Source organism: Watersipora subatra, chromosome 7 (genome assembly GCF_963576615.1).
Source record: "Watersipora subatra chromosome 7, tzWatSuba1.1, whole genome shotgun sequence".
NCBI classification, from domain to species: domain Eukaryota; kingdom Metazoa; phylum Bryozoa; class Gymnolaemata; order Cheilostomatida; family Watersiporidae; genus Watersipora; species Watersipora subatra.
The window spans coordinates 10,181,903-10,204,108 of NC_088714.1; the positions used below are offsets into that span (position 1 = coordinate 10,181,903).

The 22,206-nt window shown below is 35.6% G+C and overlaps 1 protein-coding gene across 1 annotated transcript; it reads right to left on the minus strand.

Moving 5' to 3' along the window:
- Positions 1 to 3: 3 nt before the first annotated feature.
- Positions 4 to 22,183, minus strand: LOC137399958 (SUMO-activating enzyme subunit 1-like). Its single transcript, XM_068086234.1, has 8 exons — positions 22,031 to 22,183; positions 16,461 to 16,572; positions 14,666 to 14,725; positions 12,491 to 12,747; positions 12,007 to 12,218; positions 5,843 to 5,978; positions 4,430 to 4,502; positions 4 to 248 (listed from the first exon to the last, which is right to left on the minus strand). The coding sequence occupies exons 1-8, from the start codon at positions 22,111 to 22,113 to the stop codon at positions 102 to 104; spliced, it is 1,080 nt and encodes a 359-aa protein (XP_067942335.1). The 5' UTR covers positions 22,114 to 22,183; the 3' UTR covers positions 4 to 101.
- Between the last annotated feature and the right edge of the window lie 23 nt (positions 22,184 to 22,206).

Here is a 22,206-nt window from a genome sequence, read left to right on the forward strand (position 1 = left end):
GGTGAAATAAAAGCTATATATATATACAACATGAATTAGCACAGATTACTATACAAATTATTGTTACAAGTCTCGGAAGGTAAGAAGACACGACTCCGTTGTTATAGCAGCAGTTCCTCAGTAACCTTTTCTGATGATGCCTTCTTCGGCAGAAATGCAGAGCTGTGTATGCATTCAACAATACCAGCCAAACTTTCGGGGTCAAACAGAAAGTGATTGTTATGTGGAGCATCCTTATGGGAAACTGCCTGTAATAAGATGGTAACGTGTACAGGGAGTATATAAAGGGATGTACATACAGCATGCCAAAATAATGCATCATGCCATTCGGATTCAAAATAGAAACGGTGTGTGAAGCATAGAAACCTATATCTTTGCAATCGACACAATACGTAGGCACCATATGCATTATATAAAATAACATATTCACACATACTGCTAAGCAGGTTTCTATGATTCCAATGATTTAAAAGGTTCCCATGATTCTAGGTGCAACTAAATTTTCATCTATTTATCGAGTCATTTGATCTCCTACAGCCGACATTCACTTACAAGCACAATTTGGAGATAACTATCGGATAATACCTACCATATAATAACTAAAAATTCCGCCCACGAGAAAATACAGCCCACGACCAAAGTGATAAAGGAAAAAAGAAAGGGTACTGCTGGTTGTTAAAACAGTAGTTCTCAGCAGGAATTGACAGAGTATGGTGTAAATGAGGCTTGTTTGAAATATAAAATAAATTTGGGGGAGCACGACTCCAAAAAGTGTAACTAACAATTTATTAAGGAGGTAATTTTTGGCTGAAACCAGGTAAACGAGTAATTGATTAATTGTCGATATTGCAATATCTGTTATAAGTATACAGTATCTGTTAAAGGTCGCGCAGTCTAGTCTCTTCTCTTTGACATAGTAAGATTTGGTCATTGATAGCTAATCGAGCGATGCGCTCCCTAGCAAAGTTGTTAACAAGTCATTGATGTTTCGAACTCGAGAGAGAGCAACAAACGATATTCCAGCGGTCATTTCGTGGTGACCTATATCAATGACAGCTTTAGCCATGGTAAGAAATCGACTTGTGTATTGTCAAACCCCATGCTAGATCGAGAGGAATGCCTGTACGGCTAAGAGTGGCATGGCCAGCAGTCCAAGTACGCTCCATAGATATAACTGAAAAACTGTTGGGGTGTTCGGGAAAAAATGTTGGACCAGTATAATCTGGAAACATGCAGACAACGAAAGCAGGTAATGCAGGTGGACCTTGATTTGCACAGTATATAATACGCAAGACAGTACTAATTGAACCATTGACTAATCCCTTCTCAACCCAAAGATTTGCTCTAAGCATATCTCGCGAACCAACTGATAGAAATACAGTGCGTTGAAGACCGCATGCAAGATTAGAAGATGCCAAGTGAGCATTGCGGCCAGCGTGTTTTGAGTTAATCTGAGCGATGGAATTGCCAAGTATGGAAAGTCTGTTTGAGTTGTAGTCGTAGACCAATTGACATGTTGGAAATAGACGAGTAGCAGTATCGAAGACAGGATCATGATCAGCAATGCCAGGAAATCGGCGCGACAGGAGTTCATAGTCTTGCTCGGTCGACTCTCCATCACGGAGTCTTAGAAATAGATCACGGAAGATTAGGTCATTTGCTTGACGCATACATTGGGCTAAGAAGAACGCAGTATCAAAGGTTTGGTAAGCTGAGTGGCCATGCAAACAAACAGCACTCCTGACGTTGGGCTGAAACATTCTGGCATCTAAAACAGGCGGTAGTTGACCAAAATCGCCAAACATGATTATGAAACAGCCACCAAAAAACTGGTCAGATTTTTCAGGGAAGGCTTGTCGCAAACGTTTATCAATTGCATTTATCAGGCGGCAGCGAATCATTGAAAGTTCATCAATTATGATGTAGTTTATTTGCAGACACTTAGCTTGAAGAATTTGCAAAGCAGGGCCATTTAGCTGCTGAGTGTCAGTAGGTTTAGCAAAGTGTAGGAAAGAATGAATGGTTAAACCAGAGATATTCAATGCCGCAACACCAGTAAGAGCCAAAAGCTTGCAACGTTGACCTACTGTACGTAATTTAACTAACAACAGCAATAAGGAAATATGTTTATTATGTCTCTGAAATGCAATATTAAAAGTAAAATGGCAAGCTGCCATGTAATATACAGTTAGAAAGTTGGTTGTGTTGTGAATGTTGAATGGTTTTGACAGCGATATGTAACAGAAAGCAAGCGTTAGCATTCACGTGTCTGGCAGTTTTCTGCAAACTGGAGTGAAATAAAGAAATATTATTGTCACAAAGGGGCATTGTAGTTCGGCCCCAGCTTTTAGATAAGATGTAAAGAAATCTGGTTAATGTTCTAGATAATTTAAAAACCTTCGGTAATTGGACAAAAAACTTAGGCTGATAAACTGTTTGAACATACAGCGGTATGTAACAAAAAGCAAGCATTAGCATTCAAGCGTCTTGAAGTTTTCTGCAAACTGGAGTGAAATAAAGAAATATTATTGTCACAAAGGGGCATTGTAGTTCGGCCCCAGCTTTTAGATAAGATGTAAAGAAATCTGGTTAATGTTCTAGATAATTTAAAAAACCTTCGATAATTGGACAAAAAATGTAGGCTTATAAACTGTGTACCACATTTTCGTACCTGTAAATCGGTCTACGCCTCAAACAGTCTACGTTAATTACACAAACCTTTAGCAATTAAACAATGCTATAGACTAGTGAAATGTCCACGTCTTTCTCGTAAAATACTGGCGACTTAGTATTTCTACTCTCTGTCGCACGGCTTTATCGATGTTTCATATGCCGGTCTTAATTTTAAGTACAGTAGACTTGTAAATTTTTTATTTCGATTTAAGGCCGAATTAATCTGTCTATTTATGTATAATCCGATCAGATGGGTTAGTTTTAGGGTCTTTCGGTAACCTTTTAAAGACTTGGTAACATATTTAAATAGGTTTATATGTGTTTTGTATCGTTATTATTTTTAAACGACTCTGCACAAAAATGGTTACACTTGTTGATGAGATATCATTACAAGGGTGTGTGACGGCCATTAATGAATAATTTTCGGGAGTTGTGTGCACATGTGCATTTATCATAAATCTCCCAAATCAATCGCTTCGCTCGCTGTTTGGTCGTGGGATTATCTTGTAATACCCATTGTATACTATCGTAAAATACCTTTCATATAATACCTATCATATAACACCTATCGTACAATACTCATTTAGTAACTCCCTTAGAATACTAGCATATAATACCTAGCATATAATACCCTTCCTTGTAGCCGCGAAAGCAAAACTCTAGAACAATAAAGAATTCCACTGTTGATGCATAGGCTACAGTGATCATGATAAAGTCTAGACTTGATAATCATATCGATAATAAAGGAACTCGTCAAATAGAATGTAAAATTTGAGCAAATTGTTTTTTCCATACAAAGTAAATTCCATCTTGTTACAGCTTTGCCAATAAAAACAAAATTTGATAGAAATGTTTAAAAAGGTAAAAAAAAATAACAAAATTAATAAACGGGGCTAATTTGAACTATAGCCCAAGTGATTTCGTATATTCCATTAGTCCTCAACCACTGATCTTACATATTGTGTTGCCTAAACATCCATTGATCTGTCTCTGGTGATTTCTTGGTTAATCTTTTTGTTACATATAATTTAGATTATGAAATTCAGCTTCTTGCGTACTTTTACGTTAAGCATTTGTTCTAATAATATATGTAAATATGTTATTAGAACAAATGAATGTTAGTTATTATTAACTACTATGTTAAATCATTAATATATATTTAATGTAATAATATATGTACATATATTATAAATTTACATAAATTATATTAAATATATGTAATATATGTTAATATAACCTCAAACGTTTTGAGATTTAAAAACAATTAAACAAAATATAAAAAGAAATTATGGTTCAATATATACTGATATATTTGATAGATTCAATGGTTTTGGCATACAGAGCAAATATTGGAATAGAGTGCAGTCCTATATTAAAGTTAGACTATCTATGCTATAATACCTACCTTATACATATCTAGTATATTAGTTACATTAAGGAATAAGGTGTACATGTTCACATATATTTCTAATAGAATTTAACTATTAGTTATTTAACAGATATCAATACTACAAACCTATGGAGCAGCATCTTAAATCCTTTGCTACAAATATAATTACTGAAATCTGGTGAACAGCTTCTCACAGCGGCTGTACCAAAGTGAATCAAATACATAATATTTAATGTTCAACGAGCCAGCAGTAGAAACAAGCACTGATAATGAAGTAGAAGCGACTCTCATCAACTAGCATCTGCATCTCTGTTGGACAACAAGTATTACCTACACTATAATATGTATTGTTTGCAGCTTACTTACCTTGAGTATTTCCTGTGCAAGCACCCCACCAACTATAGCGCATACAGGGCTTAGCTCTGGACAGCAGGCATTGCTGAAAACAAACACAGCAATTACACCTAGGATGTGCCATACTAAAACTAGAGTTGTATGCTTTGCTAAAATGCATGTTTTGAGAATAGACAACTCCAAATTAGCAAACCAGATTACAAACAAAAACAATGGGTAAGTCATTCTAACCCCATCATTGCCTTCTGTTTAGTTGATGCAATTCCCATCAATCTTATTTTCCAGAAATAAGTCAGCTCAGCAATTTCCTTAAGAGCAATGATATAATTAGTGTTGCTTGATGACCACATGCAAGTACAACAGACAGGTAGGCTGTCATGAAGTGTAATGTTAGCTTTCGCTATCCTCTGGTTCAAGAGACATTTGCACATGCGTTTTTAAACAGTAATAGCTAGATTCAAGTGAGTACAATCAAACTTTGACATATATGATTAATCTATTCCAATATTCACTTGGCATGTCATTTTGATACCATTTTTTAATAAAAATACATAGTTTCTATCCTTTGGTTTATGCATATAAAAAGCAACAAAATATTTGATAAAATGGCATATATCATTAAACTAAATGCACTGTATATAATTGTACCAAAACTGAATGTAAACACCGCAATTATGTGTGAAAATTCCCGTAATAAAGTGATCATCAGCAAAGAATGTGGTTACCATTACCACACATTAGATATACGCAAACAGAAGGGCAGACTCAGCACTGTCTAACCCTGGTGGTAGAGACTAGAGATACATTATGCAACTATGTACATTATGTAATCTAACTTACATATAAATAAAATTAGTTTATTAATATAACATTTATTATTTTAAAGTTTTATCTTGAACTTTGACCAACTTTTTTACTTTTACTTGCGAAACTAAATTGTCGAAAAACAAATCAGACATTGTTTATAATAAACCACTTAGCACGCCAAAACAAATATTTGCTCAAATTTTACATCACATGTTGGCAAGCCCATATGTAGAGGTGAACGCAAGATGAGGTTTGACTGTCGTCTGACCAACAGCTTATCAGTAAAACAAGCCAAGGGTTTCAACAAACAAATCATTGCCCTGCTCAAACAGTGATTGATAATTTCCCTATTTTGTTTATTAAAATTTGTAAACTAGTTATTGTTAAAAGTATTATAAAAAAATATTATTGTGATTCTTGATCTCATGTATGAAACTTTTGAAATTTCTATCAACATGTAACCTCTCCGTGTGACTTGCTCTACGCCTCCCACAACATCATGGCTGAGGGACGGGGAGCAAATGCATCATAATTTCTCTTTCAAAGACTCAGTATGATCCCAACTTGTACCAGCATGGGAGCAGGTCGGCGGCCAAACAAGAGTATGAGCTACACTACCTGACAGTGAAATGGTCTGTGAGAAGTGAAGAGGGTAGGTGGAAGGAGTCCATAGTCGCACGGCACTGCTCGAGTACTGCAGAAGCATCCTCTATCGAGGGTTTGTGTCCATTCAAAGTGCTGAAGTCCAGTAAAGCTGTAACATGGACAGAAAGGATGATGAGTGAACTACAGAATCTCTTATCACCTGACAATCAAATAAAGATTTTGAGTCGGAGACATCGTCACAGTTCTGATTGAACTATCTTGGTGAAATAAACGTTAGATTAAAAAATCTTTGGTAAATAGCTGGCGGGTTGAACAACAGGTGATGCTGTCAGCAGGGTAGAAGGAACAGTAACTAAAGATAGTATAGTTCCATAGAGGGTTAAAGAAAAGACCACATCACATTCTAAGAGATTTTATCAGAAAGTATAAATTTTCGATCATATGAGATGCCATTTGTTTTAGGTAACCTGACTGTCAGGATGTTTCAAGATTAAAATCGACAAAATTGATCACGGTTAAAACGTTTAGTAAAAAAGACCTGCCCAGGGCTCCCCAAAAATTGAAGTCAATAATTAGAGCTGCACAACGATTATGAAAATTACTCGCGATTAATAACTGGTCTGAGCCAGTTAATGTTCGATTAATCTTACAATTAATCTAGCAAAAACCTGCATATCCGAAAACACATAATACAGCTACATATAAAATAATTTAATTTGAGACAATTATTGTTAACAGGAGAACATGTTATGTACAATGTACATAAGTTACAATGTATTAATTATTATGAGTATGAAAATAGTCCATGAAAGTCTATAATTAAGCCAGCAAAAATTTGAGGCAGCAGTTTATTCAAATTATCCAAATGAAGAGATGACCTTTTTCTACATACAATATTGCCAGCTTTAAAGGATAGCCGCTCACAGGGGACAGTAGAGCTAGTAGTCAGTTACAGCAGTAGTTATTGTCTGCGACAGCTGGTGATGAGTTCTAAGCAGTATGATGAGAATTAGTTAAATGATATTTTAATGATGTGTTGTGGTGGTAGGCAAATTCATTCTGGCATATATTGCACTTCACTTTTTGTTTATGCTTCCAACGTCTGAAAATGCGTCAGTTAGTATGGAGGACATTTTCCGCTCTCATGTTCCAATAAAGTGTCAATCTTATATTACTATTATTCTAAAGCTGAAATATGATTGTGATTTTTTTGAAAAATTAAAATACATGTATAATTTACCTAAAAAAGTTTTTAATTATGAACAAAAACTAGATTAAAATATTAAATAATACTGAAACCGCTTTTTTCTCGATCACCTAGAAACATGTTCGAACAACTAACAACACAGCCGCTTACAGCGAGATCGGCATGGCGCTTTTTTCGTTGTATAAACAAGTTTTATGTTAGTGACTCACTTAGTGTTCTCATAGTTGACTGCAAAATAATTGTGGTTGTCTCTAATTGGTTAGAAAGTGTTGCTTGTCATAATATTTATTTGTTAGTAAATTAAACGGTAGTAACATGCTATGTTAATGTTATATTTTGGCAAACGCTGAGCCACAAATCTATTTCTGATGTTTTATATACTCGCATATAATTACTATTATATATATGTGACAGGTCGTGTCATTTTCAATACAAACGAGGTCAGATCACAAAATTGTTTTTTAGCCCAATGTAATAGAGAAATTTCTCAGCTTTTCAAAACTGTTTTCGGAATTGAAATCGAAGCAACTTAACCTGAGATACAGGTTTTTATCGAAGAAGGTGTTGGTCAATATGGTCGTCATCACAAACTGAGAAATTGTTCTTTAAAGTTGATGGATTGAATTTTAAACAGTATTATTTGTTGACGTTTTGGAATGTCATAGCAAGCGCACGCTACAGACATTATATTTTCATGAATATTGAGATCTATAGGGAAGAGAACATGGCGAACGATATGAAATGGGTCCCGATGATGTTACATCAACTCGAACACATAAAAACAGTGAGGTCAAGGTCACATGTTGTGTCGTTGGAAAGGAACACATTATTACACAGTAAAGGAGTTACTACCAAAATGTGTTGCACATTGAATTGATTATTTTGAGCATAAAATTGATGCAAATGTATCAGTGTTAGAATATATACTCAATGCACTCACAGAACTTTTACTGAGATGAATGAGTTAGCGTCTTTAGGGTAGACGATCCAAGGCTTCTGAGCCCGGGGAGACAATTTGAGATTAATGTTACTTGTTTAGTAGATAAATTAGGTTTAAGTTAAAGCAGGTTCAAATTGATTAAAACATAATTAAAATAACATGATTATAATATAATAATATAAATAAAAAAATAAATTAATAGCACTGCTGCTACTGTCCATGATTGACATTTCCGTATCAGGGCGATACAGCTAGCCTTAGTAGACTTTTTAGTAGTCTTTTTGGATTCTGCAGTCATTGCAGCAGACGTGTTGAGCTGTGATGGCTGTTGGATGGGCGCTGGGCACACAAGATTTCTTTTGCTCTCATCACATAACTCTCTAATTTCTTTGAAAAGATATTGCTGACGTTCAACACTCAGACAAGGTGGCGGAATGATTTCAGGCCGCCCTGACCTGGCTGACTGCAGACATAAGATGTATATCTTCACTCTCCACGTTATTGGAATGCTTTTTACTTGGACACTGCCTGCAGCAAAACAACGATTACTGCACGCACTGTCTATTAGTATTACATTTATTGTACAACATTATCGAATTTCTCTATGTTGTACTTTCAACTCAGATTAAGTAACCAAGAACCTTCAGATAGTTTGTGTATAGATAGCGCAAGCAAAAATTGCAAATTCTTATTTCACTAATTGACAAAATGAGAGACATACCTCAGCTATATCAGAAAGAGAGGAACTCGGTTAGTTCTGTATTTCCTTTTAAGCAGGCCAAAGCAGTAATCACAGCTGAACTTCATGTGACCTGCGACGAGAAAATTCAGTTCAATCTCCTTGTGCAGCTCGTTTGCAACACGCCAAGCCATGTACTGTATTACTGCGTTGTTTTTATTCTGGCCACTAAAAAGGGTTTGATATGTGTACATAATTTTATCACTACATTTTCAGTACAAACATGAAACTTCAAAACATTGGTTGTTGCTTGCATACCAACAGTTGTCAGCGTGGAACAAAGCTTTCTCTTCACCAAGGCCATAGGTCTCTAGATAGTGATGAAAATTGGATACGAAGCTGTTGACTCCTTTTGTTGTACAAGCAGTCTCATCAATCAGATAATTTACTTGTGCAGGGGAGGTGTCACAGATTACTCCAAATAGCGCACACCTCCGAGGGTTTTGAAATAGAGTGGCCCAGGTTGCTGTGGGTTGGCAGAGTAGTGGACCTAAGAAATAAACAAAAAGAACATTTGTTGTTTTCTATAGGCTTGCAAGTACATTGTACATTTACTATTTTAATTTTTAATAGTACATTTTTAATTATAAATTTGATTGTTTTTATAATTCTTAATTAGCATTTGCAATTGGCAATTGCTAATGATTAAAACTCAGCAATGTTCAAACTTAAAACACTACATTTATAGCCTTAGACCCTTGTAACAGTCAAGTAATTATTGTTATATTTCGGGCTTTATGTGTTTGTTTTTTACTAAAATAACATTTACGTTTTGTAACAAGCAACAAGAAATGTTTTAAATTTTTTTGACTTACCTAGATTGGGTTAGATTGGTAATGGAAAGTGCTAGTTAATCGTTTAAACCAAACTGTGGAAGAAGATAACAATACTACAAGAGAATTCTAGTAAAATAATACCTAATAAAATAATACTCATAATAATACATGTAATACTTTTTTTAGACTACACCTACCTGCTTGCAGTAAGTACTCATCATCACTGAGATGAAGCTCTACATCTGTTGGCAGAGCTGTACTTGTATCATCTGAGCAGGGCTGAGCAGCTGCATTCTTTTTAGAAAGTGTCTCTAAACTACGACTGGTATCAGTAAAATTGGCTGAGTATTCCCATCATCCTGAAGATTTGAATCGATCTCACTGCTTCCAAAATCACTATCACTTTCTTCTCTACACTGTAAATCTAAATAATCTACATTTACCTCCTCAAATTCTTTCCAAAAATCACCACCATCGACATCGCGGTAAGACTTTTAAAAAAACGATACGTAGACCGAATAACCGGAAATGACATATCGCCACTTTTATCGTCCTTAGCAACCACTTTAAAGCCTACAAAACAGTCTAATAAGGCATACTAGCTAATCAAACACATCAGAAATTGATTCCTGACATATGATTCGAAATTGGAAAAATCATGACCTCAAAACACAAAAGTCTAAGCCGCATGGACGAGTTTCGCTTTGAGAGCCTATTGTGCGCTATATGAAATGCCGCGTTTGTATTGAAAATGATACGAGCCGTCACACATTTTGCATATTGTGTTTGTCTTTATTATGTGTTTTACTCGCATATAATTACTTTTATATATACATATTTTACATATTGTGTCTGTCTTTACTATGTGTCTTATCGCCAATACTTTGTTAATTTGGTCTAATTAAGCCAACGTGTTAGCGACTCTATTAATCATTTATTATTGTACGGTTTCCTACCCGGTTCCATTATACGGTCCGAGGAAAATATATATGTATATATAGGGAGCGCTCTCGCTAGGAGAACAGAGTAGTCGCAGTTCCACGACTAATGAAAATTCTTTCAAAATAAAATAAACGAAAAACCGTACTCACTTCTCTTACAATTTATGCAACATTTATTACAATCTAGGTCGTGCCTGAGTAAAGACCGGCAAAATCCTTTACAATATATTAAACAATACAAAAAAAACCCATCATGATCATCACTCCAGTTTCATTTTATTGGAAGATTAATTGGCTCAACTCAGTTAATCGTGTATTTGTATTGATCGCATTAATCGTTTAATTTACGCGATCATTGTGCAGCTCTATTAATAATCAAGCTTTCTGTTTATAATGGATAAAATTTTCAGTCTCACATGAATTAGGTAATCATAAGTTCACACAGCATTTGGAAAAAAGAATGGAACAAATTTTAACCACTTTAAATCATTTGAACTATCTACAATGTATATGAAGCTATATTTGAAGTTGTATTGCAACAACAATGAGTACGCTTTCAAAGTCTGTGAGTTATTACTTGCAGAAAAAGGGAAGCCATTTAGTGATGGAGAATTCGTAAAAAGTTGCTTGGGTATATTCACTGATTTCGCCTGTCCTGAAAAAAACAGTTATTGCAACAAACCAGTTTGTCTCGTTTTACTGTGGCGCGCAGGATTAACCAGCTTTCGGATAACATTGAAGAGACTTTGAAAGAACGAATAAAGAGATGCACATCATGTAGCTTGGCTTTTGATGAAAGCACAGATGTTAGTGACACTGCCAAATTGGTTGTTTTCATATGAGGCATCAAAGATGATTTTGAAATAATTGAAGAATTTTTACAAAATAAAAAATACATAAGTAGAAAAGCGTAACACTGCAACATGAACGCAGAAGCTGATCTCATAACGAGAGGGAAAAACAAGAAGCGCGGCTATCAACATCATTTTTGGGGAAGTCTTTTTCTGAAAGTTTTAACTGCGATCACGTTTTGGCAACATTAATCTTGAAACATCCTGGCAGTCGGATCACCCAAACAAGAAACAAAATCTCAAATGATAGAAAAATATCTATACTTTCTGCTAAAATCTATAAGAGTTTGACGAGATTACATCTTTAAAACCAGATCAGTCATGTTGGGTATGCATGATTGGCCCCTTCCTATCTCAGCGGAGTGAGCGCTGCAGCATATCCAACACGAGTTAAACTAGTAAACATTTAACGCTGAACCAATAAATTACAAGGAGAGTTTTTCTCTCAATGAACAATCTTAACCAGATCATAATTGGATTATTATTCTCCCTCCTGTCGTTACTATGAGTCAGAGACACTTGATGGTCACATGAGTGATTACAGGTGCGACAATGACATCTCAATATTATCTTAAATGAATAATAATAATGAATAGCAAGACAAAGGCAGGACAACTCGCATTGACACAGATTTTGAAAAGTGTTTGAAATATTGCCATCAGCTTACATAAATCATTTTAGATCACTGATATTATTTTTTAATTTGTGCTGTAGGTACTTACACCTAATGATGAAGTATATATGAGAAACCTTCCTCAGCTGTTTCATGGACAGTTTCGACCAATCGACTGCGAGACTAGACTTGAACCTCTCAAACTGACAAGATCTGCGGACTGTATGCGTCTCTGTTTCAATCTTGACCTCGGAGAGCTTTGCTCGCTTCGGTTCACCGGGTCCTTCCGCCGACTCAGCCTTCTTTTCCACCTTTATCTCCCTATAACAATAAAAGCATAATTGAATAAAAATGAATTTCAGAGACTGACAACAGCCGAATTGAGGCTATTAAAGGAAAAAGTATAAAAAATACTATATGTGACCCGCTTAATCATACCATGCATGCATATCTCCCTACTCACTCCATGCATTGGTGTCCCTCACTTCAACCTATTCAAGTTACCTGTACAAAAACCTGCCTACTCACTCCATGTATTCGTGTCCCTCACTTCAACCTATTCAAGTTACCTGTACAAATACCTGCCTACTCACTCAGCATATTCGTGGTAGCCCAAATTGGAGAACATGAAGCCATAGAATCCAAAGACGGAGCCACAAAGAAACTTGACCCTGTTGTCACTGCAGATGCTGTCTATCCGAGTTATATCATCCAGATTTGTACTCGACATGCACACAATGTCAAACCGTTTGAAGTACTCGACTGGCTTTTCCATTGCATTCGAAACGTCCGCACTGACATTTACAAGAGGATTAAGTTGACGGATTGCATCTAAAGATGCCTCTGCAAGCTACAACCAGAAGTCGGAAAGTTGAAAAACTTGAAAGTTGAAAAGTTTTGAAAAATAAGGAAGAACATAAACAGCACAAGTTAAATTCATGACCAACAACCAATCAATGCACTGTCACATAGACATAAGAAATAAATAGCGACAGTTAAATGCTAATTGACTGCAATTCAAAATTACTTTTATTTATAAAAATATAATCGTGATATTTTGCTTTTCACATAAAAATACAAAACCAGTTTTAAAGACAAAACACCCACGATGTAACCTCCAAACTGCGACCATGACAAAACACAGGCGAGTGATATGTCTATAAAGAAGATTATCTGATGCATGAATGCGAGACAACAGTTCTTCTGTTGACCACCATTCTAATACATTTTTCAATATTGTCGACACACTACATATTACATGTTTCAGTCACTCAACACAGGATATAATTATAGTACAAGGTCAAAGTATAATCCACCAATCAAAAACTTTGAGCCGTATGTATACGCCCTGCATTAAAATGCGAGCGGTGATGATAGAATTACATCAATATCACATTGAGCGCATAAGTGAGACTTAGTTTCTCACAAATACAATGCGAATTAAGAAAACTACATGTGTAAAAATTAGCTACTCTTGAAAACCCTCCCCTTAAAACCTATTAGCAACATATCGTAGCCTCTATAACATAATATTGTTCTTCTTCGATGAATGAGGATTGTGAATGAACATTTTGTAGATGATCGATTTTAATATGCTTTTGGAATATAGCAGCTGTTTCGGGTTGATATTTTGCTAAGAAACGAGAATCATCTGGCGCATTTTTCTGAATTGAAAATGTTGATAAAACCTAGGATTTGGTTAAAATAACACATAATTATTATTCAAATATGTATATGTATTATTATCTGCTACAGTTAATACAATAACATTTTGTGCAATCAGTTAACCTTTAAAGGTTGACTTGCAACAAAACTCACATTACAGTTCTTTGATACAGTTCTTTGATGTGATTACAAGCTCTTAAAAGCTCAAAAACGAACAGTTAATCGCAGCCACACGAGACCGCCGTAGTTTGGATTCTCTTTCCAAAATGGCTCAAATATGATGTAGCTGCGGTAGATGGTTTCTGTTTACACTTTCATGCAACCTTATTCGTCGAAATGTTTTCACAAATATACTTCACGCATTCAATAAAACCATGTCTATTGTTCTTACCCGTCTGTTTTATCATCATTATAATGCTGTCACTTTCAGCACTGATATCTTATAACTTACCGTAAACATTCGTTTAATTTTTAGCCTTAGCCCGAAGGAGTTCATAAACTACATATCATTGTCTGATAATCATGATGAGCCTGTTGGTCCATTGTGATAATCGAAAAGTGCTGCAAAAATTATTTGCGAAGTATTGGGTCACATGATCAGATTACAACTTGTCGATTAGACCAAACAGAAACAAAACTGTAAAGTAGCGAGCATCTATACTTGATACGGGGTCTTCGGTAAAACCCGAAGTGTTTGTCATAAACTAGTGCTACGATAAGTTTTATATTGAGCTTTTTATTGGCCTTTCAATTCACGTGAGAACATCACGTGACACAACAATAACCAAATTTTATGGCTACGTCAGAGAAATAAAGAGATTCCAATCTACGGCGGCTTTTCGTTTTTGAGCTTTTAAGAGCTTGTAATCACATTTGCACATATTGGGCACCTACAACACAACAGAGTAAGACATGGTGAATCTTTTGATACCAAACAACTGTAATGTGAATTTTGTTGTAAGTCAACCTTTAATAGCTTCACCGAAAAAATAAAAATGAAACAAACAGAACTCCATTAGGCCTACATGTTTTAATATTCACGCTCGAACATAGAACTTACAATAACGCACTGATAAAAACAAATTAGATCTGTATGTACTTACATTTTGTCCAATATGGCTGCTGTTGACAAGAAACATAGCGCTGAGATGTTCCTCGCTTACCTATAATATTCCATCATAGATTTTGCAAGAGGTGGTTGACAAAAATACCCAATTATATACAGTCAAACATGGATAACTCGAACTTCACGGGACCGAGCAAAAGTGTTCGAATTATCAGAGCATTCAAGTTATCAGAGCACTGTCACAAGTCCATGTATTTACTTATTTATTAGTAGATACATGTACATATGCAAACTATAATATAAATCAAAAGCACAAATGGCTTGTTTCAAATTAAATGCTTCTAATGTAAAGTTTAAAACGTTTTTATCAAAAAGTATAGAGATTTTTCTATCACTTGAGATTGGTTTGTTGTTTGAGGTGATGTTATTGCCAGGACGTTTTTTTTAGATTGACATTGGCAAAACTTGATCGTTGTTGAAATGCTCAAAAGAAAAGACATCTTTTTCTTTTGAGCGTTTTACCCACGATCAAATTTGCCGATTTTTCTTGAAGTTTATGCAACTTCAAGAAAAAGTTACCAAAGAAAAATCCCTTACTTTACCTGGGATTCGTTAAGAGTAACACTCCGAGGCAGTTCAATTAAAAGTTTTACGAGGTTTAACGGTACATTGTATATTACTCACGCTTTTTGAATGGATACTTATTGAATGTACACACGTATTCTGTGTTTAGGTCAAACGATGAATAGTTTTTTAGCTAAGACAACGTATACGTTTAATAAAAACAATTTTAAGACGTTTTAAACATTCAACATTCCGACGTTGATTCAACACGGAATCAACGTCGGAAAACTATTCGTCACGGGCTAGCCGGGTCACGCACTCAAGGATTTTCGCCACGCACATACAAAACAACATGCTGTTTTTGTTTTGCATGTGAGTGGCGAAAATCCTTGCGCCCGTGACCCGGCAAGCCCGTGCCATTAATCGTATAGCAATATAAATCAAATTGGACCAAACCTTTAGAAAAGTCGTTGACAAAATTATTTTGCCGTTGGTGGTAATAAGTTATTACCAATAACAACGCTTATGAATTACGAAAAGATAAGGTTTACCTCTATGGCTTTGAATAAAGTGATTTTCTAAAGCGATAACAACCGTTTCGGTAGCCGTTGGGCAAAAAAACAGTTCGAATTAACAGTGTTGAATTCGAGTTATCTATAGCAATTTATCATTACCTGGGAACGGACCAAAGAAACCGTTCGAATTAACCATGTTTTCGAGCTATCCGTGGCCGAGTTATCCATGTTTGACTGTATCTACAACTTAATGCACGGCATTGCACAGGTTTATTTATGTGTAATTCAATCTGTATCGGCTGCAGTGCCTACTACAGATCTATACCGATTGCAACATCTTCTTGAATATTATATAAGCATTTTTTCTTGTATGGGCATGCATTTGTTTTCAGGTATGGCTTCACGCATAATGCTAGCTGCATTGTTTAACATGAAGCAATTAAAAATTGGCATGTGTACTAAGTATGTGCCCATTTATTTTAGAATATATCCAGTTTGACAATGTAGTGTATTGGATAAACGCCTGTCTGTAGATTTGGAGGTTCCATGTTCAAAACCAGTGCTCAGCGGATTTTAAATTCCTAAAACTTCGTCAGTTTGAGGACTAGCAGACAGATGAACATTGAAATTTATATATATATATATATAATCTTCCAATATCACATCATACAACTACATTTATTTGTAGCAGCAAGCGAATCATGAAACTTGTCGGAGTAAACATGAAGCTAATAATAGTGCTATCGATCATACCAGTGTACTGTCAAGAAGAGTGAGAGAGTTGATTCCAGCTAGCACAATATTCTTCATCACTTCTCCAGTCAATCCATTAGCACTGATAACCAGAATATTCGACGCTCGCATCCTAAAATGTTAGATGTTTATTAAAAACCTATAACAAGTGTTATGTGAAACAGAGAGGGTTCAATGACTGTGAGATATACATACTCAAACATCAGCTGATCCAGAAAATAAATTTACAGTTTTCACACTTTTCAAACTAATATTACACTTTCGCAGTCAGCAAATTCAGTGAAAGTTTACAAATGAGTGAAAATTGACAGTAAATTATAGTATTCACACATAAGATTATATAACACTTGCTCCATTAATATGGGGCAAGGTCAAGCATGGTTTCACACACAAAGGCATTTTTTGTTCTGCCTTTTGCAACCATAATTTTCAGTTAATTAGCGAGCAAACATGTTCAGACATGTGGAAACACAAAAATTTTCATAATGAAATCTTCTCTCATGAAGATATTGGGCATGCAAGTAGGTTTTTCCTGTATGGTGTGTGACGCGCGGGACAATTGATCATATCCTCTCAAACTATGCAATTCATTCTGAAATAATTTTTTCTTCTATTTAGTAGTCAATACAAGGGTGGATTTTCTAGCCCAGGTGTTTTTTCCGAGCAAACGCAAATTTTTCCTTATAATTCAGGCAAGCAAAAATTAGTTTGTACCTCACGTCACAATTTTAGTGCATTCAGTTGCAGCCTGTTTTTCCTAAGCTATCAGATAAAAAACTCTTATTTAAAATTCGATTTTGGGCTGCTATAGCTTAGCCAAACTCACCAATTTGCTGACAATATGGCAAGTTTTAGTTTTATAGGTACATGGAAGTATTTGTGACGCGTGGGACATTTTTGATAATATGGTGATGTCTGCCTTTGTTACCCTGGCATGTGAAAGTAATGCTAGATATTCCAAGTCTAAAAAGCTAGTTTCTTTGAGAGAAATAATGAATTCGATATATTTTATGGTGTATTGTAACTCAGAATATGGAGCTTGTCAATATTACCCTACCCTTTTGATACACACGCCTAGTGTGCAAATCACGAGGTAAGCCTTGAACCAAGTGTGTTTTTAAAGTACGGTTACGAAAATTCTCTTTCACTCATGCATTGAATTTTCAGTCAGTAGAGAAAGGAGGTTTCCCCTTATAGCTACTGTAAGACTATTTCTGAACTGGCACATATTCTAATGACTGCCAAACTGCTGTTAACATCATGCCACACTTCCTGTCTACAAGCTTCGGAAACACTTGCTGAACTACATGGTGATTGACATCTTTGAGATTTTCAATAAGGCATATCCGGATATCAAGGTGCGCCCTAGTAAATTTAAAGAGTTGGGCCAAGTAAATTGCAAGCCAGTTTCTAGACAAAATCAAATTGTCGGTGCTTGCAAATATTGCGAAAATGCGGAGTTAGCTCTACTGGGACTGCGGCAGGCCAGTGTCTGTTCTTTGGAAATGCCTACTACTGTTCACCAGCTACTGAAAAGAACTGTGCGTAACATTGAAAATGAATCATGTGTGAAGAGAGAATGTGACTCTTGTGGCTGTTTCAATCGATAGTTTGGTCGTTCGCGCTAAAGAACATGTGAATTTCTATCAGTGGAAAGATGGTGAAAACGGCTTTCTAAACAAACTCAAAGGTCAGATGCCATCATCTGACTTGCTTGTGCTGCTGAAATACCCACTGATATCACTTTCAATTCATATGCACATGCACACTTCCAACCGTCAACACAAATCAATCAGTTACCTCAAACAGAATTTGAAAAATGGGGCAACGATCATTCACAAAGACTTGAGTGTGAACTTTAACTGTAAGCAAACAACTGAAATCAAAGCGCCTACTACACCACAATTAGTGGGTGACAGTATTCACTGTCATGGCTCATTATAAGCTGAATGGAGTCCTAGCCCAAAAATGCTGTGCAATAGTTAATGATAGCCAAGAACACACTAAGGATGCTGTATACATGTTTAATAGAGAACTTGTAAAATTTCTGAAAGCAGAAAATATTAACTAGCAACATATTCATTATGTAAGTGATGGATCCGTATCGCAAATCAAAAATTGGTTCACAGTTCATAACTTGATTGGCCATAAGGAAGAAATGGGTATGTCAGCCGACTGGAGTTTTTGTGAGACATCGCATGGCATACGTGCAGTAGATGATGTTAGGGGAAGCATTAAACAACAGGTTCTAATGGGAGTATATCGAGGATGGTATGTCGTAAACTCGGCAAAGTCATTTGCAGAAGCTGCATCAATAATAACTTCCAAATCAGTAAAACCAATGTATATAGATGTAGATTTTATATATATCTCAGAAAATATGATCACTAAAACCGCAAGGATCTGCAAAGAACGCTGGTCCACTGCACTTCCAATACATGGCATTCGATCTTGCCATCACATAGCAATTAAAGAAGAAGGTGATGTTACTCTGATGGAATGGTGTTCTTCCACTTGGCAGCCAGTTCCATCCACACCGAGCAGCGAACCTAATCGAAAGGTAACCACAGGAGATACTTTACAAACATTGACTCAGTTCTTACGACAAATGCTGGTTGCAGTGGCCTACGACTCTGAAGTCAGCATTAGAGAAATTCTCACAGGGGAAGCTAATAATGGTAGCTACACTATAAAGTACATACACCGTGCACACAAGCAGTTCACATGGCCAAACCCAGATGACATAAGAACCACCCACAGAAATTTTCTTCTTAAAGTATTTCCAGTTGTTGTAGCAGCAGCAACTACCAGGTCACAGAAATACTTTGTACTAAAAATGAGGCAATAATAATGGCAGAATATGATGTTTTTAAGAAAAAATTGTTTACTGCATGAAAGTCTGACAAACTTTAAATTACATGTGTTTTATGTTTAAATAAAATAAATGCAATATATAGTAATTTTAAACTATTGGTTGGTTTAACACAAGTATATTCAATGTTACAACTCGTAACAATTTGTGGTCTAACCACCAAACGTAGAAAAATGCTTCATTTTTCATAATGTTATTTTCAAACCGGTGCATCACAGTCCCCCGCGTCACAGGTGGTAGTCTTCTTTCATACCTTACAGAATCATAAAACTTTGGCCTGGAAACAAAATGGTATGTATTCCTAATAGAAGGACAATTATAGAGCTTTGAGCTAGTCAAATAATAATGTCATCAGTCCGAATTTCAGAAGATTTTTCTAATTGATCAAACAGTAGTTTTTCATGTCAAATTATGGTCCCCCCCCCCCCCCCGCGTCACACTAGCTTTAATGATTCATAATTTGTTAATGCAGTGCATGACACATATGAAATCTCATTCAGTGATAGTTGATGGCAAGTGCTTTCTAAACAGTATAAATGACACCAGAATTTCGTATCTGAGCTGAGAATTAGGCCTATGCGAGGAAGCGTTCAAATATCCCGCGTGTCACAACCCTGCCAAAAACGGCCTTACTGTATGGTTAACTAGCATTCACTACTAGTACGAGATCACAAGTAAACCTGTGATTAACAGGATAAATAAAAGTAAAAAGTGGATAACAGGAGTTCAGGTCATCCAAACAACTGGATGTGAATTTTTGTTTCATGTTTCTGATAAAAACCAAGCATCAAAATTTAACAAAAGATTTTGACATAATAAAAATTGGATTACAAAAATATGTACTATTTGTGAATATGGTTCAAATTTTATCAGTAAAAGTTCAGAAGGGCTGTTCAATCACACTTTTGTGAACATTAAAACATTTGCCTTCGGCGCAATGAGAAATGAAATGGACTGAAACTGAAATGTACTGAAACTGAAATGGACTGAAATTGAAATGAACTGAAGCTGAAATGGCATGAAACTGAAATTGACTGAAACTGAAATGGACTGAAACTGAAATAGACTGAAACTAAAATGGACAATCTAAAACAACCACTCAAAAGCTCTTTATCTTTGCATGACTTAAAAAACTGCCTAATGCATCAATGATTTCAACATGTAGCAGAGAAAATACATTCTACCAGTATATAAAAATTAGTTATTGAGGTAGACGCAAAAGAAGCTGGCTTGCTATATAGGTAAGCATTGTTTCATTGCATAACTTGCGAATACAGACTAGTATGTATTTGCGTGTATAAGCATAATATCCAAGATTCATGACGATATAAAGCATTGGAAATCTATACTTTGACTTTGAAATATGATACAGCACAATTGCTACAATACTTGCTGCTTTTACTGCGCCGCCACTCATCATTACCAGGAACTCTAACATACACCTAACAATAAGCCGCCAAAAATCAGCTATCTTACCTTAATGTTATCACTTTTAAAACTGTTTTCGATATTTTGCGTTCAATGACAGCAATAAACGATCACGGGTTAGTCATTATTAGACCGTCATCAAGGTCATAATTATGTTGTCATGATTGCCATTACGAGCTCAAAAATTATGTTGTAGAAATTCAAGGGTGGTTTTAGAAATGTTCTCTTGGTAAATGCTATATATATATAGTGAACTAGAAATTAAACACAACGTTCACCATAAACACTAAATTTCCAGATTACCTGCCTGATATTTTTCTTTAGTCAAAACTAGTAATTGTTAATACTATTAGGCCTAATTGTCTTAAAACTAGTTAACTGAATGTCATAGATACTAGCAATACTTTGGCCCCTATCAGTTTTACAGACAAATTCGGTGAAGAGTTGGAGGTAAAATAACAGAGTTTATCAATTAGTGAGTGGTTCGTCAAATACCAGACCCTAGACTATCATGGATGGCCTGACACATGAATCTTGGAATTGGATAGTTTTCCCAATGTTCTTGGTGCCAATTAAAAATTGCAATACCTAAGCAAATTCACATAGCTATACTAGAACTTGGTACGGTTTTCTTTGCCTGTCTAATATTTTCTTGTTAACTTTGTGGCATGACTTGTCTAAGGAAGAATAAAAAATAATCAGCCATGTCATCTAGATGGTTTTGACTTGTGTATGGTGGGTTGACTTGATGACATTGTGACATGAACATGATGAAAAATTTGTATTTTAGGATGTGAATCCTGTTAGCATTCACATGGTACCCATAATGTAAAGTACAACAAATACTGCATTCAACAGTGTATTCCTACTTAGGCTATATATTCATGAGATTGATGAATGCCGTTCTCATGTACCTCAATGAGTATGTTATTATTTTATCTACCTAATGGCTCCCATTGTCAACCCTAAACTACATACACCTACAATGTAATTCATAAACTGTCTGTTGTTTTTCAAAATGTGGTAAAATCATATCCAAATACATACATGTAGGTTACTTTTGAGTGATTAAATAGAACAGTTTTACGGTAGAGTTAGCAGCTACTAAACGACGTTGGTTTCTCAAGACGAGTCACTACATGTTTCCCAGTCACAATCTCAAGAATATCCAATGCATTCGCGGGTCCTAATATTAAGCAGATATTTATAATATGTCAACATAAAATATATGTCATAACTGCTAAAGTTTATCGAAACTGCCACAGCATACCTTTTTTGAGCATCAAGGCCCCATAACCGTATCTGTCGATCATAAAGTGCCGCTTCGTCTTCTGTAATGGTTTGTCCAGACATATTTTGATAACTTGTGGGTTTAAGAAGGGTTTTTATTTTTTGTTCCCGTCTCAGCGCGATTATCCGACTCCAACAATGCGCGCCTTAGTTTCT

Coding starts and splice junctions, on each gene's coding strand:
- LOC137399958 (XM_068086234.1), bottom strand. CDS start 22,113: ATGTCTGGACAAACCATTACAGAAGACGAAGCGGCACTTTATGATCGA. Junction 16,573..22,030: donor GGCCTTGATGCTCAAAAAAG/GTATGCTGTGGC, acceptor CTAACATTTTAG/GATGCGAGCGTCGAATATTC. Junction 12,748..14,665: donor GCAGCCATATTGGACAAAAT/GTAAGTACATAC, acceptor TTCTGGTTGTAG/CTTGCAGAGGCATCTTTAGA.